At 39.1% G+C, this 17,735-nt stretch overlaps 1 protein-coding gene across 2 annotated transcripts in view; it reads left to right on the top strand.

Annotated features, from left to right (window-relative positions):
* The window catches only part of Nup98 (nucleoporin 98 and 96 precursor), a 96,864-nt gene that overhangs the window by 5,901 nt on the left and 73,228 nt on the right, over positions 1–17,735 (top strand). For both annotated transcript variants that reach the window (XM_051149078.1, XM_051149077.1), the window contains exons 2-8: positions 5,226–5,329; positions 6,556–6,657; positions 6,770–6,946; positions 10,614–10,753; positions 12,852–12,959; positions 13,581–13,761; positions 16,090–16,253. In XM_051149078.1, the coding sequence (XP_051005035.1) occupies positions 5,254–5,329; positions 6,556–6,657; positions 6,770–6,946; positions 10,614–10,753; positions 12,852–12,959; positions 13,581–13,761; positions 16,090–16,253 (948 nt within the window). In that variant the 5' untranslated portion in view covers positions 5,226–5,253. The remainder of the gene's footprint in view (positions 1–5,225; positions 5,330–6,555; positions 6,658–6,769; positions 6,947–10,613; positions 10,754–12,851; positions 12,960–13,580; positions 13,762–16,089; positions 16,254–17,735) is intronic.

Below are 17,735 nucleotides of genomic sequence, written 5' to 3'. Positions count from 1 at the left end.
ATTATAAATGAAAAATTGGGACTTGTTGTGGTGGCCCATGTGTATATAATCCCAGTACTTGGAAAGCTGATATAGGAGGATAGCTGATTGCTGAGGGTTCAAAGACAGCTGGACTGTTAAAGTTTGAGCCTATTTTAATAAGTTAGTAGCCAGGTGCAGTGGTGCACGCCTGTGATCCTAGCACTCCAGGGAGGCAGAGGTAGGTGGAACTCTGTGAGTTTGAGGCTAGCCTGGTCTACAAAGTGAGTCCAGGACAGCTAAGGCTACAGGAAACCCTGTCTCCAAAAACAAAAACATGAAAAACAAAAAAAAACCCCAAAGAAATAAATTAGCTGGGTGGTGGCTCATGCCTTTAATTCCAGCACTCAGGAGGCAGAGGGAAATGGATTTCTGTGAGTTTGAAACCAGCCTGATACACAGAGCGAGTACCAAGACACCAACAGAAAAAAATTAAGTGGGGCTAGAGAGATAGCTTGGCAGTTAAGAGCATTTACTGCTCTTGCAGAGGACATGAATATAGTTTCTAGCATCCATATCAGACATCTCACAGCTTCCTGTAGCTATAAGGGATCCAATGCTCTTTTTCTGTCTACCAGGGGTACTGACTGCATTCATGTGCACATGCACACATACATAATTAAAATTTTTTAAATAAATGAAATAGAAGTGCCTATTTAAAATAAATAATAAATGGAGGCATGATGGCTCATACCTTTAAATCCATTACCTTAGAGGCAGATGCAAGCATATTGCAAGGCCAGCCAGAGTTACAGAGTAAGACCCTGTCTGAAAGACAAAACACAAATTAAATATAATAATAATTTTGAAATTCATTGAGAAAACAGGCTTAATAAAAGATAATTTGATACACTAGTCATCTTTTATGTTTTAACAGTTGACAAAGTGTTTGTGAAAAATACCCAGCCTTATATAGATAACTAGCTAAAAAAGAAAGTATTTTAATAGGTTTTTCAGATATTTGTATTCTCCATTGATACTATACTCAAAACTTGTTATAGGGTGTTATAATACAGATTTGGAAACCAAACCATTATATTTATGTCCTGTGTTACAACGAAATTCATCAGTTTATCTTTAATGATTTATCTTTTTAAAAAGATTTATTAATTCTTTTGGTTTTTTGAGACAGGGTTTCTCTGTGTATCCTTGGTTGTCCTGGACTTGCTCTGTAGACCAGGCTGACCTGGAACTCACAGTGATCCACCTGCCTCTGCCTCCTGAGTGCTGGGATTAAAGGTGTGTACCACCATGCCGGGCAATTTATTTGTTATTTATATAGTATTTGACTGCATGGTGCCTGCATGCCAGAAGAGGGCATCAGATCTCATTATATGATTATGAGCCACCATGTGGTTGCTGGGAATTGAACTCAGGACCTTTGGAAGAGCAGACAGTGCTGTTAACCATCTCTCTAGCCCTGGCTTGCAGTATCGTATGCATGATTTTATAACATCAGCATTGATTATTTTCTAAATTATTGGTTCACTGTTACGAATGTTGACAAATCAAATTTTAAAGTTGTTACTATACTGGTCTAGGAAGTTAAGCCAGGAATATGATCCTGTCTCAAAACCCCAAAGTAGCACGTAGTGTCAAACACTTGGAATCTTAGCACTTGGGAGATAGAGGCAGGAAGATCAGCAGTTCAATGTCAATTTGAGCTACATAGAAAATTTGAGGACAGCCTTTAATATCTGTACTGTCTTTAAACACACACACACACACACACACACACACACACAGAGAGAGACAGAGAGAGAGAGAGAGAGATGGGATAGGATAGAACCTAGGGCCTTACAGACAGTAGGCAAGCATTAACACTAACCCTCGCCTGTGTGGCACTATCTTGATTTTTATGTATTGATTTTTCTTTTTTTGTAGTAGGAGAAAATTGAACTTAGGCCCCTAAACTCTGCCATTAAGCTATATTTCTAGTACTGTGATGTGGTGTCAGCCAGCATTGATGAAGGCGTCAACCAGTTCCACAAAAATGTAAAATGCTGAGATTACCTGCCCTTTGGCGTTAACTCTGAGCTGGGCTCAAGAATCCTAGTATTAGCCACAGAATTAGGCTGTCACAGGAAGAAAGTATGACCTTGGATGAGGCAGTCTTCAGTGGAAAAGGACTGACAGCTGAAGGCTGCCCTACAGTGCAGCAGCTGGTACAACAAATCTTTCCCAGTCCTAAATGAAAGTCTTCATAGTTTAGTGTTTCCTGGTGTCCAGGATGGGAAGGGTCAAGGTAGAGATGCGCAAAGAATTTACACTGTGCTATGGATGAAGGATACCATTATTAGATAAAATTAGCATAGGCTTATAAAAGATAGCATACTGAAGCTGTTTTTATTTTATTTTATTCACTGTATAGAGTGAATTGGGTTGTTTGGCAGTAACAAGAATAAAGGGTGGACAGAATGAGGAGAATGATTGGTTTGAGGAGCAGAGTGGTGTGTGTTCACTAGTTTAGTTTTTGTTTTCTGATAGAGCATCAGCCTCGGCTAGCCTCAAGTTCACTGGGGTGGGGAAGTGTCCAAACCCTAGAAATCTCATTGTGAGACAGGCAGGAGTAGGCCCACTCCCTCCTTGCCCAGACCATGCAGCAGAGCAGGTTGCCTTGTGCCCCCACATGCTCCCACCCAGAGTCCAGCTTCTAGTCCCAGTATCTGTTCTCAGATCATGTTGCTATTGTTTTATTGAATACCACATTTTGAGATTATTGGTGAGCTCCAGTTCACTCAATTTGCCATACTTCAGTTTTTGTAGTTAAGATAGATAGATAGATAGATAGATAGATAGATAGATAGATAGATAAATTGGTTTTGAGGTTGTCTCTGATCTTGATTTACTTCAGTGTGATTTTGTTTCTGTTGTGATTTGTTTTGAGATAAAAGTCTATGTAGCTGAGGATGACTTGAACTTTTGATCCGCTTAAATCTGCATGTCTGGGACTACAGACGTGTGCTGTCACTCCTTATTTATACTGTTCTGGGGGCAAGCACTCCTGTCAACTGAGCTACATTTCTAGCCCCTGTTGTGATTTTTTTTTTTTTTCTTTTTCTTTTTTGGTTTTTCGAGACAGGGTTTCTCTGTGTATCCTTGGCTGTCCTGGACTCGCATTGTAGACCAGGCTGGCCTCGCTGTTGTGATAATTTAAAAGACTTTGCTCAGCATGAAAAGTGAGAATAAGACAAGTTCATTCTTCGCAGAACTGAAAAAGTTTAATGGGCTTGCCGATTTACACCTTTAGTCCCCAGCACTGGGGAGGCAGATCTCTTGCTTAGCTTGGGATACATAGTGAGACCCTATCTCCCAAAAGGGGGGAAATATAGAAAAATAAGTTGCATTTGAATGAGAAATTTTCTTCATAGGTTCAAGGTATTTTGCTGCCTTCCTTCCTTCTTCTCAGGTCTGAGGCCATTGAATTTCTTAATATACTATTTATATATATTTACTTCTTACCTGTTACTTTTTTTAAATTGTTCTGTTTTGTTTTTTTGGTTTTTCGAGACAGGGTTTCTCTCTGTAGCCTTGGCCATCCTGGACTCACTTTATAGACCAGGCTGGCCTCGAACTCACAGCGATCCGCCTGCCTCTGCCTCCCGAGTACTTTTTTTTAATTGGAAGTGTTTTTCATCCAATTTATTCAATTATGTATCTCATCATAAAGACTTGATTGTGGAAGGCATTATTAAATTAAGACATAAAAGTACAAATACTTATCCAGTCTGATTTCAATTAAAACAGAGTTTTTACTTTAGCATGTAGAATAAGTCAAGAAAGCAATCAGTGATCTTCATTTTTAAAAAAGAAAAGTATAAAGAATAATGTCTAATGAGAATTTTATTAAACATCTCAAACTTTTATATCAGTTTGGAAAAAAAAAAGAATGTTTTTGGAAAATTAGAAGGCAGGAAAATTGAGTTCTGCTTACCTCTTTGACCTTGTAAAATGTAGTAAAACCTCATCTTTTTTTCTAATCTGTAAAACAGAGGTGAGCTAATACTAACATTTTTCCATTGTTGTTGAAATGATGAATATAAATGAGCTTGTAGATGTTGAGGTATTTTCCAGGCTATTTTATTATTATTAAAAATCCCTTTGTAGGCCTCGAGAGATGTCTCTGAGGTTAAGAGCACTGACTGCTCTTCCAGAGGTCCTGAGTTCAATTCCCAGCAACCACGTCGTGGCTCACAACCATCTATGAGATCTGATGCCCTCTTCTGGCCTGCAGGTGTACACGCAGGCAGAGCACTGTATACGTAATATTTCTTTTGTTTGTTTGTTTTTGTTTTTTCAAGACAGGGTTTCTCTGTGTAGCCTTGGCTGTCCTGGACTCACTTTGTAGACCAGACTGGCATCGAATTCAGAGATCCGCCTGGCTATACATAATATTAAATAAATCTTTTTTTTTATTATAAAAAATCCCTTTGTGAAATGTGTGTATAATTAATGACAGGTTTCTGCATTAGGGCAAGATTACTAAAAGTAAAATGTTCATGGGTTAGGAGCTACAGAATTTAAGGTGTGGTAGAGTCTAGTATAGCCATAGCACAAACTATAATGAGAATGGTCTGATGGGTATGTTCAACAGAGGAAAATTTTTATTAATCACCTTTTAAAGAGTGGCATGCTCCTCACTTAGCTGTTGGATTTACATGAACAAGATCACTGTGTGTGGAGATGACTTAGAAGGTATCTGGCTGCTGGGCATGGTTGTGTGCGCCCTGAATCCCAGCATTTCAGAGGATCTCTGAGTTCCAGGACAGCCAGGGCTACATAGTGAAACAGCGTGTCCCCCCCCCCAAAAATAAAATAAAATAAAATTAAATTAAAAAAAAAATAATAAAAAAAATTTCCCCCCCCAAGACAGAGCTTTTCTGTGTAGCCTTGACTGTCCTGGACTTGCTTTGTAGACCAGGCTGACCTCGAACTCGCAGCGATCTACCTGCCTCTGCCTCACAAGTGCTGGGATTAAAGGCATGTGTCACCACGCCCGGCTCTGTCTCAGAAATTTAATATAACATTACAGTGCTAGACATTTTAGGAATTGTGATAAGGTTTATTATTCAAGGTTTTAGAATATTGAATAGGAGAATCAGGCTATCATTTCTGTGGATGGGCCTAACTAATATTTGTAGAATGGTAGATTTCTTGAAACAAATTTCTTTCTGTGTTGTCTCAAAAGAATAATTTTTCTTTTACAGCTTTTTGAAGAAAACACTCGTTTTGAAGATGTTTAACAAAACGTTTGGAACCCCCTTTGGGGGTGGTACAGGGGGCTTTGGCACAACTTCAACATTTGGACAAAGTAAGTTTTCAAAAAGAATAAAATAAGAGAAAATGTCTTAGTTTGACTGACTTTTGTTGATTCAGTTTTGTTTTGAGACTCTTAGCCTGAGCTGGCTCAAAATTCTTGATGTAACTTAAGCTGGCCCCCAACTCTGAATCTTCCTGTCTCAATTTCTCAGGTACTGGAATTAACAGGCGTGAGCCACAGTGATGGTTAATTTTAACTGTTAACTTGACATAATTGAGAATTGTTATTTTTATAAAATTGTGATTGTTCCTCTGTTCTCTCTTACCACAGCTATTACCCAAATAATTGAGACTCTATTATTAATTACTTGCTAAATAAGCTTCACAGCACAACAGCTGAACAGTTTTAACTTCATTCTTAACCCTCTAAGTTAGTCCTCCTTCCTCCCAGCATAAACCCCAGAGATACTTGCATATTATGGCTTTACCTGTGCCAGCTGAATCTCTCCTGATGTCTTCTGGATCTCTGCCAATGGCTGAATCAGTTACTTCCGCCCTCTATCTCCTCCTCCCCTAGAGGGCAGGAAGTCCAGCCCTGTTCTCTCCCCTGCTCAGCAATTGGCTGTAAGCTGCTTTATTCTCCTATCAGGGGACAATTGGGGGACAGTTTTTACACAACATCAAGACAAGGCATTCTCAGAACAAGGATTAAAACCAGATATAGGGGGTATAGGAATCAGCATTTGAATTACACAATAACCTTATGCCTACAGATTGTGATCATCCTAACTGATGGGGAGGATCCACCCATTGTGGACATTCCCTGGGCTTGAGGTCCCTCCCCTCCATTTTTTTCCAGACCTAGAGATCAAACCCAGGATCTGTGCTAGGTAGGTACTCCACCACTGTGCTGCGCCCTCTGCTAGTGCAGAGTCACACCTTTTGATTTAAAGTTCGCGTTCCTGTATAGACAATAGGTAAAATACCTTGGCTTGCCTAGAGTGGTGGCACATTCCTTTTATCAGTGCTCAGGGGACAAAGGCAGGTGGGTCTCTGTGCATTCAAGGCCAGCCTGCTATATAAAGTGAGCCCTAGACAGACAAGGCTACACAGAAAAACCCTGTCTTAAAAACTAATACATACATACATACATACATACCTTGGCTTGATTTCTATCCCATAATAATTTTGATGTAAATTTGAGAAGGGTTTCAAGTTGCATCAGTGGTCCTACTTAATGCAGAGTATTGAGAAATGTTAACAATTTTGCTGTTTCAGATACTGGCTTTGGTGCTACTAGTGGAGGAGCATTTGGAACATCTGCATTTGGTTCTAGCAACAATACTGGAGGCTTATTTGGAAATTCACAGACCAAACCAGGTAAGGGATGATTTTTTTGGTATAAAGGTGTTTTATATGTAGCTTGTGTAGAACTTCATGTAGTGTCTACAATTTGCCTATAAACTTATTCTCTCCCCCTCCATCTCTTCAGGAGGATTGTTTGGTACCAATTCATTTAGCCAGCCAGCAACCTCTACAAGCACTGGCTTTGGGTTTGGCACATCAACAGGAACATCAAATAGTTTGTTTGGAACTGCAAGTACAGGGACCAGTCTTTTCTCATCCCAGAACAATGCATTTGCACAAAATAAACCAACTGGCTTTGGGAGTAAGTAGGACACCATTCTTTGGACTTGTGCTTTTGTTTTTGTTTTTCAAGACAGGGTTTTCTTGGACTTGTGCTTTTAATAGTTTAATATTTGATTTGCTGAATGTGTTCTCTTCTTTACTGTATGTTCACTTATCTCTTTTCCCACCAAGTGGTCGGAGCCAGGAAATTGGAGAACCTGAAAGTTTATTGAGTTTAGTAGGCTAAAAAAGAGAGCAGTAAATATATATCTTAGAAAAGAGGGGGTCTTGAAAGAGAAAAAAACTTGAAAAAAACTTTTTTTTAGTGATTTATTTTAATTTTATTTGCATTGGTGTTTTCCTTGTATGTATGTCGAGAGTAAAAATACTTCTATATAGTACTTTAAGGCAGCCACTAAATATGCCCCATGAGATGATGCTATTTACACAGTGGCTAACCAACCAAATAAATATATATATAATTATATATATATGTGATTTTTTTTTTTTATTAGGTTTTTCAAGACAGGGTTTCTCTGTGTAACAGTCCTGGCTGTCCTGGACTCGCTTTTGTAGACCAGGTTGGCCTTGAACTCACAGGATCCTCTTGCCTCTACCTCCTGAGTGCTGGGATTAAAGGCATGCGCCACCACGCCCGGCTCCAACAATATTTTTTAAAAGGCAAAATCGTAGGGATGTTAAAAAAAAAAAAAAATTCCACTGGGTGTAGTGGTGCACGCCTTTAATCCAAGCACTCAGTTGGCAGAGGCAGGCAAGTCTCTGAATTCGAGGCCAACCTGGTCTACAAAGCAAGTCCAGGACAGCCAAGGCTACACAGAGGAACTCTTGTCTCAAAAAAAAAAAAAAAAAAAGAAAGAAAGAAAGAAAAAAAAAAGTTGGTTTTAAGGCTTGTGCCATTGGGCTGGAGAGATGGCTCAGAGGTAAGAACACTGTCTGTTCGGCCAACAGTCCTGAGTTCAGTTCCCAGCAACCACATGGTAGCTCGTAACCATCTATAATGAGATCTGGTGCCCTCTTCTGCCATGCAGGCGTACATATGGGCAGAATATTGTATAAATAAAAAAAAAAAAAAAACAGGCTTGTGCCACCATTTCTGGTAGGATGTTGAAATATTTAAAAATGCTGTATAAAATGCAAAAATGCATATATATAATATTTATTTATTTTGAGGCAAGGTTTCTCTGTATCCCTGGTTTTCCTGGAATTCATTCTGTATGTAGAACAGACTGAATTTTTTTTTTTTTTTTTGGTTTTTCGAGACAGGGTTTCTCTGTGTAGCCTTGGCCATCCTGGACTCACTTTGTAGACCAGGCTGGCCTTGAACTCACCGAGATCCGCCTGCCTCTGCCTCCCGAGTGCTGGGATTAAAGGTGTGTGCCACTACGCCCAGCTTTACAAAAAATTTTTTTTTGTTTTTGTTTTTCGAGACAGGGTTTCTCTGTGTAGCCTTGGCCATCCTGGACTCACTTTGTAGACCAGGCTGGCCTCGAACTCACAGCGATCCGCCTGCCTCTGCCTCCCGAGTACTGGGATTAAAGGCGTGCGCCACCATGCCTGGCTACAAAAATTTTTTTTAAAGATTTGTTATGTGTACAGCATTCTGCCTGCAGGCTAGAAGAGAGTACCAGATTTCGTTATAGATGGTTGTGAGCCACCATGTGGTTGCTGGGAATTGAACTCATGACCTTTAGAAGAGCAGTCAGTGCTCTTAACCTCTGAGCCATCTCTTCAGCCCTGAAGTCCTAATACAGAGGAGATATTTCTATTAACTTTAAACTGTATATTAGGATTAGAGTTGGCTAGAAATGATAGTTTGCAATGAAAAATCAAAATGCTCATAATGGTTATTAGGATATCACTTTATTAAGTTTTGGCTGGCACATTTTTCTTTTGTACTAATATTTTTGACACTATATGTATAATTTCTCATATTTTAAGAAAGATAGTGTTGGAGTTAGAGAAAGAGCATTGGATACTCTTTCAGAGGACCCAGGTTCAGTTGCTAGAATCCACATGGCAGTACACATCTGTCTGTAACTCTAGTTCCAGGCGATCTAATACCCTTGCCCAGACATACATATAGGGAAAACACCACAAGAAATAAAATACTTTTTTTAAAAAGTAAAGTTTTTCCTTCCTTCCTTCCCTCCCTCCCTTCCTCCCTCCCTCCCGAGACAGGGTTTCTCTGTGTAGCCCTAGCTGTGCTGGAATTCACTGTGTAGACCAGGCTTGCCTCAAACTCAGGATTTGCCTCCCTCTGCCTCCTGAGTGCTAGGATTAGTGTGTGCCACTAAGCCCAACAATCAATCTCTTATATGTTAGGTTTTGTTTGCTTCTGCTTTGAGACAGGGTCTCCTTCATAGCCAAAGCTGCCTTTGGATAGGTGATTGCTCCATATCTGCCTCCCCCATGTTTGGTTATGGACTGCTAAGATTATAAACATGTATTAGTTACCATGCTTGGCTTTGAATAATAATCTTTTTTTCCTTATTAATTAGTTAATTAGTTAATTAATTAATTTAGACAGAGTTGGTCTGTTCTGGATGACTCTGACTTCTGATTCTCCTGTCTTTTACTTCTCGAGGACTGGGTTATAGGGACAAACTACCATATCTACCTATAACTTTTTTGTTTATTTGAGACAGGTTCTTCTGATGTAGCACTGCCTGTTGGAATTTGTTACATAGAGCAGGCTGGCCTCAAACTCACAGAGGCTAGAGTTAAACTGAAATAAATTCTTCCTATTTAGCTTCCCCAAGTATTTGAATTACAGTCCCGTTTCTAAGTTTCAATAAAATGGCCAACTCTGATTTTAAACATTTTCAGGAATCGTCATATTTCCTGTTAGCCTGTCTATGTTTGATGGCTTCACTAGAGCCACTTACATGTATAGTTTTTTGGTTTTTTTTTTTTTTTCAATACAGGGTTTCTCTGTGTAGCCTTGGCTGTTTTGGACTCGATAAGTAGACCGGCTGGCCTCCAACTTACAGTGATCCTCCTGCCTCTGCCTTCCAAGTGCTGGGATTAAAGGCATACACCACCACACCCGGCACATGTATATTATTTTGATAATGTATGGATATATGGAATATATCTAAATAAAAACATACTATGCTTTAGTGATGTTTGTTTTGATGATATGGTTTCACAAAGCCAGTTTCACTAAGCATTCATTCTTAGTAAGAAAGGGAGAAATGACTTAAAATATACTGTGACACAAAAGTAATGTTTCTTTTTAGTCTTGTCAGTAATATCTATTAACTACCTGAATGCTTAGCTAACCAATGGATCTGGATTAGTTACCTTTGAAAGTTATAGCCTGGGCCGGGCGTGGTGGCGCATGCCTTTAATCCAAGCACTCAGGAGGCAGAGGCAGGCGGATCGCTGTGAGTTCGAGACCAGCCTGGTATACAAAGTGAGTCCAGGATGGCCAAGACTACACAGAGAAACCCTGTCTCGAAAAACCAAAGAAAAAAAGAAAGTTATAGCCTGGAAAAAGGGGGGAAAAAAAAGTTCTAGGCTGGAAGCATGTGTCAGCATAAAATATAGCTTTAAATGTATTTTCTCAGAAGAAGTAAAGAATATTTGACAGTGTGTAAGCACGGCTGCTATTATCCTATCCTACTTCCAAGGTGTATTAGACATTAAGTTGTTTGCTATTTAATTCTCATTTTTCTAATTTACAGATTTTGGAACCAGCACCAGCAGTGGAGGACTCTTTGGAACTACAAATACCACCTCTAATCCTTTTGGTAGCACATCTGGCTCTCTCTTTGGGCCAAGTAGTTTTACAGCAGCACCTACAGGAACTACCATTAAATTTAATGTATGTGTTTTCTTCCTAAATGTTTTTTCCTATTTGTGTATTTCTTTATAGAATGTTTTGTCAGATTGCTCCTGTCTACAATAATGTATTTTATATTTTTGATTTTTTTAAAAAATAAGAATAAAACAAAGTTTAAAAAATGTATTTATTTTTATACATATTTGGTGTTTAGTCTGCATATGTGTGAGAGTTGGATCCGTTCTCTAATCCACTGGAATTGTAGTTACAGACAGTTGTGAGCTGCTATGTCGGTGCTGGGAAATGAGCCTGGGTCCTCTGGAAGAGCAGCCAGTGTTCTTAGTCACTGAGCCATCTCTGCAGCCCTAGACTTAAAATTTTTTGTTTTACATATATGAATATTTGTGGCATGTATGCATGTGTACCATGTTCATGCCATTACCCAGGGAAGCCAAGAGAGGGTGTCAGGAACTCTTGGAATTGCAGTAAGAGATGGTTCTAAGGCAGCATTTGAACAGACATCTGATTATAGAAATAAAGAAAAATAAGGAGTAAGGCCAGGCAGTGGTGCACACCTTTAACCCTAGCACTTGCAAGGCAGAGGCAGGCAAATCTCTGTGGGTTCGAGGCTAGCCTGGTCTACAAAGTGAGTCCAGGACAGCCAAGGCTACACAGAGAAACCCTGACTCAAAACAAAACAAAACAGACCATAGAGAAATAACTGGTAGTGGTACATGCCTTTAGTTCCAACATGGCAGAGGCGGAGGCAGGTGGATCTCTGAGTTCAAGGCCAGCCTGGTCTACAGAGTGAATTCCAGGATAGCCAGGGCTACACAGAGAAACTTTGTCTGGAAAAACCACACACACACAAAGAAAACCTTGAATGGAATGAAAATATGGGACAAAAAAGCAGGTGGGAAGGACAATGAATGATGGGCTTTGGGGTTGAACCCTGTCCTGTACTCAGAAGGCATGCCTAGCCTATATAGAATATACATCTCAAAAAATAATGTAAAATTGGATGTAGTGGTTCACATCGCTAATGCTAGCACTCAGGGGGCAGAGGCAGGTGGATCTCTTGAGTTCAAGGCCAGCCTGATGAACATAGAGTTCTTTTTGTTTGTTTGATTTGGGGTTTGGGTTTTGGTTTTGCTTTTGGTTTTTCCAGACAGGGTCTCTCTGTGTAACCTTGCTGTCCTAGACCCACCCTCTTGTAGACCAGGCTGGCCTCGAACTCACAGCGACCCACCTGCCTCTGCCTCCCAAGTGCTGGGATTATTGGCTAGATGGTTTAGTAAAGAGTACTTGGCTGTTTTTCCAGAGGACTAGAATTGGGTTCCTAGCACCTAAATCCAACTGGCTATACCTCTTAACTGTAAGAGATCAGTGCCTCTGACTAAACTGATTAGTTTATTCAGATAACCATGAGATAGGGGAGAGATCAGAAATGTTGCCATGTATTTGAATCATGCAATCTTGAAAACAATGTGGTTTTGCCCAGGCTGGTCTTGAAATCCTGGTCTCAAATGATCTTGCTTCAACTTCTGAAAGAGTTGGGACTATAGGCGTGTGCTACCGTGCCTAGCTCCATCTTTTAGTTTGTTTGAGACAAGGTCTTAACTCTGTAGCCCACCCAGATTTGTCTGGTATTCAGGGCTGCCTCTCGAGTGCTGGGAGTGTAGGTATGGGCCACCACACCCTCCTAAATAGTGTTTTGTTTTGTTTTGAGTAGGTGAGGAGCATGGGAATTTAACCCAAGCCTTTGTACGTGTTAGGCACTCACTACTGAGGTGCATTCAGATCTTGGGCCTGTCTTGTTATAAAAATGAAATAGGGAATAGGTTTTCCTTGCTTGTTAGTTTGAGACAGGGTTTCTCTGTTTAGCCTTGGCTGTCCTTTACCAGGCTAACCTCAAACTCACAGAGATCCACCTGCCTCTGCCTCCTGAGTGCTGGGATTAAAGGCGTATGCCACCACGCCCAGTTTTGGATCCAACTCTCTCACACAGATATATGTAGGCTAAACACCAAATATATATAAAAATAAATACATTTTTTAAAACTTTGTTTTATTCTTATTCTACTGTGAGAGTAGACATAAGAGCTTGGATTTAGGAATGTGCCTTTGCCTTTGTTCGCAGCCGCCCACTGGCACAGATACTATGGTCAAAGCTGGAGTTAGCACTAACATCAGTACCAAGCATCAGTGCATCACTGCTATGAAGGAATATGAAAGCAAGTCGCTCGAGGTCAGTAAATGAAACAAAGCTTAATACTTTGATTATACATGAAAACACAAATATTTGTGATTCTTTTTTTAAGATTAAATGGTTCATATTGGGTCTGAATAAAAGCCTGACATTAGTCAAGGTGTTTTTCAAGATTATGTATTATTGTGAATACCTTTGTTTTAGATTGGGATAATATTCTCCACATATATACAGTGTACTATGTATATGTTTTATCTAGTATTCTATTCTGGTTAGATATTTACATTGTAGTGACAATACATTTGTGTGCATACATGAGCTTTTAGTAAGTTTATCCAAAATTCTAAGTATCAAGCTTAATAAATTTTTCACTAAGTGAAAGGATTCATACCAAGTGACAGCATAGGAAAAAACAAAACATATCTAACATTCAAAATGCCCTTCTTTTTTCCTCTCCTCGTCATAATCCTCTCCTTGCAAAATTAACCTCTGCCTTGACTGCGCAGTTTTTGCTAATCTCTGAATTTTATATAGATGGACAGTTACTTCATACTTCAATGTGGCACTTATTAGCTGGTTACTCCATAACAGATTGTTGTATAGGTTTCTTCTAAGTAATTTTTTGATGCACGTTAATTTTGGCAATGTACTTACCTTCAGGAACTTCGTTTAGAGGATTATCAGGCTAACAGGAAAGGCCCACAGAACCAAGTGGGAGCAGGCACCACAGCTGGCTTATTTGGGTCTTCTCCAGCAACTTCCAGTGCAACAGGACTCTTCAGCTCCTCCACCACCAATTCAGCCTTTTCATATGGTCAGAACAAAACTGCCTTTGGAACTAGTAAGCACTTTGCTGTATCATAAAGAAGAATGTCAAACTGGCTGTGGTAGTCCATGCTTTTAATCTCAGCTCTCAGGAGGCAGAGGAAGGCATATATGTCTTGCGTTTGAGGGCAGCCTGGTCTACAGAGTGAGTTTCAGTACTGCCAGGACTACAGAGAGATCCTGACTTGAAAAGACAAAAAACAAACAAAAAATATCCACCACCACTCCCACCACCACCACCAACAACAAAAGAAACCTCAAATGATCAAATAGACAACTCATGACTGTTCATTTATTTATTGCAAGAGCTGTGGATAAAAATAATTGAGACAATTGTCAGTGAAAATCACTAAGAGGTCCATTTAAGAAGATGGTATTTGAGTAATAACCTACCCAAAGAAGGTTAAGCAAAACAAAACTGGTTATATATATTTTAAGGAAAATCAACTAACTTAAAACTGTGAGTCTTGAAACCATAAAGTTTTAGAGACTTTTTTTTTTGAAGCATGATCTTAACTCAAGTGACCTCAAACTCAAAGCAGTCCTTCAGCATGAGCCAGAAGGACCAGTAAAACACAGTTTTTTGCTGAAGAGATTACAGTGTTGTGAATTCTAGGGGACACAAAAGCTGTGTTTAATACCACTTTGTGGATGGATCAGAGCTTGACTTTTTTAGAAGTAGCTACATAGGTCAGAGTAACTTAAGATTTATAGCAATCTTCCTAATTCTGCCTCCCAAGTGTTGAGCAAGACATGATCTTTTTGTTTGTTTTGTGTTGTTTGTGTTTTGGGTTTTTCAAAACAGGATTTCTCGAAACAGGGTTTCTCTCTGTAGCTCTGGCTGTCCTGGACACTCTTTGTAGACAGGCTGACCTCAAACTCATAGTAATCCACCTGCCTCTGCCTCCTGAGTGCTAGGAGTAAAGGCATGCACCACCACACCAGGCTTAAGACATGGCTTTTTATTTGCTTAGGAAACATTTAAAATTTATTTTGAAAGAAGTCCTTTGATTATGAGTGAAAAGATCATTCTGAAAATTACTATGTTCACAGTACTACAAAAGCTGCTATTACTGAGCATGGTGGTGCACACCTTTGATCCCAGCACTTGTAGAATAAGGCTAGTGGATCCCTGATTTTGAGGCTAGGGTAAGTTGCAGGATAGCGTAGGGCACACAGAAAAACCCTGTGTCACAAAACCAAAAGTTGTACCTTCAGCAGGAAAGGACAAGGATGGTTTTTAAAGTGCTAGGGCTGGGAGTGTAGCTCAAGCATATATAAAGCCCTGTTTTCAGTTCCCAGCGACACATTATCACCCAATCAGATTCTAGACCCTGTTTAATTAGATAGCTGAGTTGATTTAGTATGGGACACGATAGCATTTAGGGTGATGACTAAGTTATTCCATAAAAATACTACTTTTGCAAAAGTTACAATACAAAGCTTACATTGTAGTTGGTCTGGGTAGTTTATGCTTACAGTTATAGGGCTTGGGAGATGACAATCAAGAATTCAAGATTATCCTTAGCTATATAGTCAAGTGTGAGGCCACCCACTCTGTCAAAAACTAAAACAAACCAAAGATCTCTTCTTCCCCAGATTTTTTCCTTAGCCATCAACTTACCTTTGTAAAGGCAAACAAAAGTAGCAAAGTTTCCATAGCTTTCTAGAGAAATTCATACATAAATACTGTGTTTATCTACTTTACATGTAGCAATCTTTTCAACCTTAGTGTTTTCTGGTTTAACATAGAACACATTCACTTTTTTTTTTTTTTTTTTAAAGACATGGTCTCAACTCTAGTTCTGGCTGTCCTGGACTCTGTAGACCAGGCTGGCCTCAAACTCACAGAGATCGCCTGTCTCTTCCTCCCAAGAGCTAGGATTAATTTATCTCTCTTTAAAGGCACACATTGCTACACCCAGTGAACACATTTATTTTTAAGTACTGTGTATAAGAGACTAGGCTGGATATAGTGATATAAAGAAAAGGCCTCATTCTATCAAGATTAATTTAACCATAGATTGAATATTTTTTCTTATAAAATATAAGAAAAGTTGAGTTTACAAACAAAGGATGAGTCATTTAGTCTTTTTAGAATTCCTGAGTTGAGGACTAATAGAAAGGAAAAGCTTATCATAAAGTAGAACTAGCTGAAGATAGAAAAAGAAGGCTATTAAGTAAGGAATGAATATAGAATAATTTAGAGAACAGCAGACAAAGCTCAGACAGTTGCTGAATTTGGCTCATTTGAGAGTTTCAGCTTTTGTGAATCTTTTTTCTACAAATTTATTTTATAATAATTACTATTAAAATAATATTTTTAAAAATATTTTTCTGAAAGGCACAACTGGATTTGGAACAAATCCGGGTGGTCTCTTTGGCCAACAGAATCAACAGACCACCAGTCTCTTCAGCAAACCATTTGGCCAGGCTACAACCACCCCAAGTACTGGCTTTTCCTTTGGTAATACCAGCACCCTTGGACAACCGAGCACCAATACTATGGTAAGGAAACAGGCCCCTGGTTAACGTCAGGTCTCATTTATGAAGTTAAGTAGTCATGTTTAATTTGTAAGTGCTCTCTTCATAGCTGTTCTTTAGAACTGAGGTAAAAAACAAATATTTCAGTGAGGAAGATCTGGATTTTGTCTCAGCCCAATGAATACATAGAGGTTTTGTTGAATAAGTCTTATCCTTTCTGAGCATAGTTTTCTTACCACTAAGAGCTTGCTTGAAGCTATATATGCCTTGTGACATTGATGTTTGATCCAGAGGGAGTAGGAGCAAGATACAAAAATGGAGCATGTTGTATGATTCAAATATATTATGTATGTGGATGAAATTGTTGAAAAAAAATTGAAGGTAAAGACTAGTTACTGACGTCATAAGGATGGACATACAGTACTGGGCATAGTGTAACATTGGCACTGGAGAGGAGAATCAAGAGTTCAAGGATAGTATTGACTGTGTGTTTAGTTCAAGACCAATCTGGGCTGCATGAGATTAATCTAAAAAATTCCATGAAGTGGACTAGAGAGATGGCTTAGAGGTTAAGAGCACTGCTTGCCTTTCCTATTCCCAGCAAGCACATGGTGGCTTGCAACCATCTATAATAAGATCTGGTGCCCTCTTCTGGTGTATATGGATCAAAGCACTGTATATTTAATAAATAAATAAATCTTAAAAACAAAACAATGATCTTTAGGGCTGGAGAGATGGCTCAGAGGTTAAGAACACTGACTGCTTCTTCCAGAGGTTCTGAGTTCAATTCCCACAACCATATGGTGGCCACAACCATCTATTATAACATGATCTAATGTCCTGTTCTGGCCTACAAGTGTACATGCAGGTAGAGCACTGCATACATAATAAATAAACAAACAAATAAATAAATATTTTTAAAAATCCATGAAGTATATGAGTAAAATTGAGATTAAAGGAATGAATCTTCACATTTATAGACAACTGATTTTCTAGTGTGACCACCACAACTGTCTGTCCATCTGCGAAAGAATGAGGTTAAATCCTTTATATCATTAATAACCAAAGTTTACTCAATAGATCAAATACCTAGAATTATAAAACTTGTGATTGTGCTTTGTTTGCTGTTATTAATGATCCAGGGTACCACTGTATAGTCCAGGCTGACCTGGAACTCAGGATCCACTGGCTTCAGCCTCATATATGATAGGATTATAGGTATCAGCTATATTCAGGTTATAAAGCATTCAAAAAAAAAAAAAATGAGGTGGTTTCTTTTGTTGTTTGTTTTGATAGCCGAATCTTGTTATGTAGCTTATATTACCTTGGAACTCCATATGTAACCTGACACCTTAGAGCACATGAATTCATAGAAAGCATTAATACATGCCCAGCACCTAAAACACCAACTTCGGATGAATTTACAGTTCTGCACTCTAAAGTTTTAATAGCTCTTAGCTTTATGCTGTTGTGGGGAAGTTTCCTTATTCTTGCTTTTTAGGGTTG

Source organism: Acomys russatus, chromosome 7 (genome assembly GCF_903995435.1).
Source record: "Acomys russatus chromosome 7, mAcoRus1.1, whole genome shotgun sequence".
Taxonomy (NCBI): Eukaryota; Metazoa; Chordata; class Mammalia; order Rodentia; family Muridae; genus Acomys; species Acomys russatus.
Note: the sequence above shows the minus strand (reverse complement) of the source record. Positions and strands in the feature narration are given on the sequence as shown.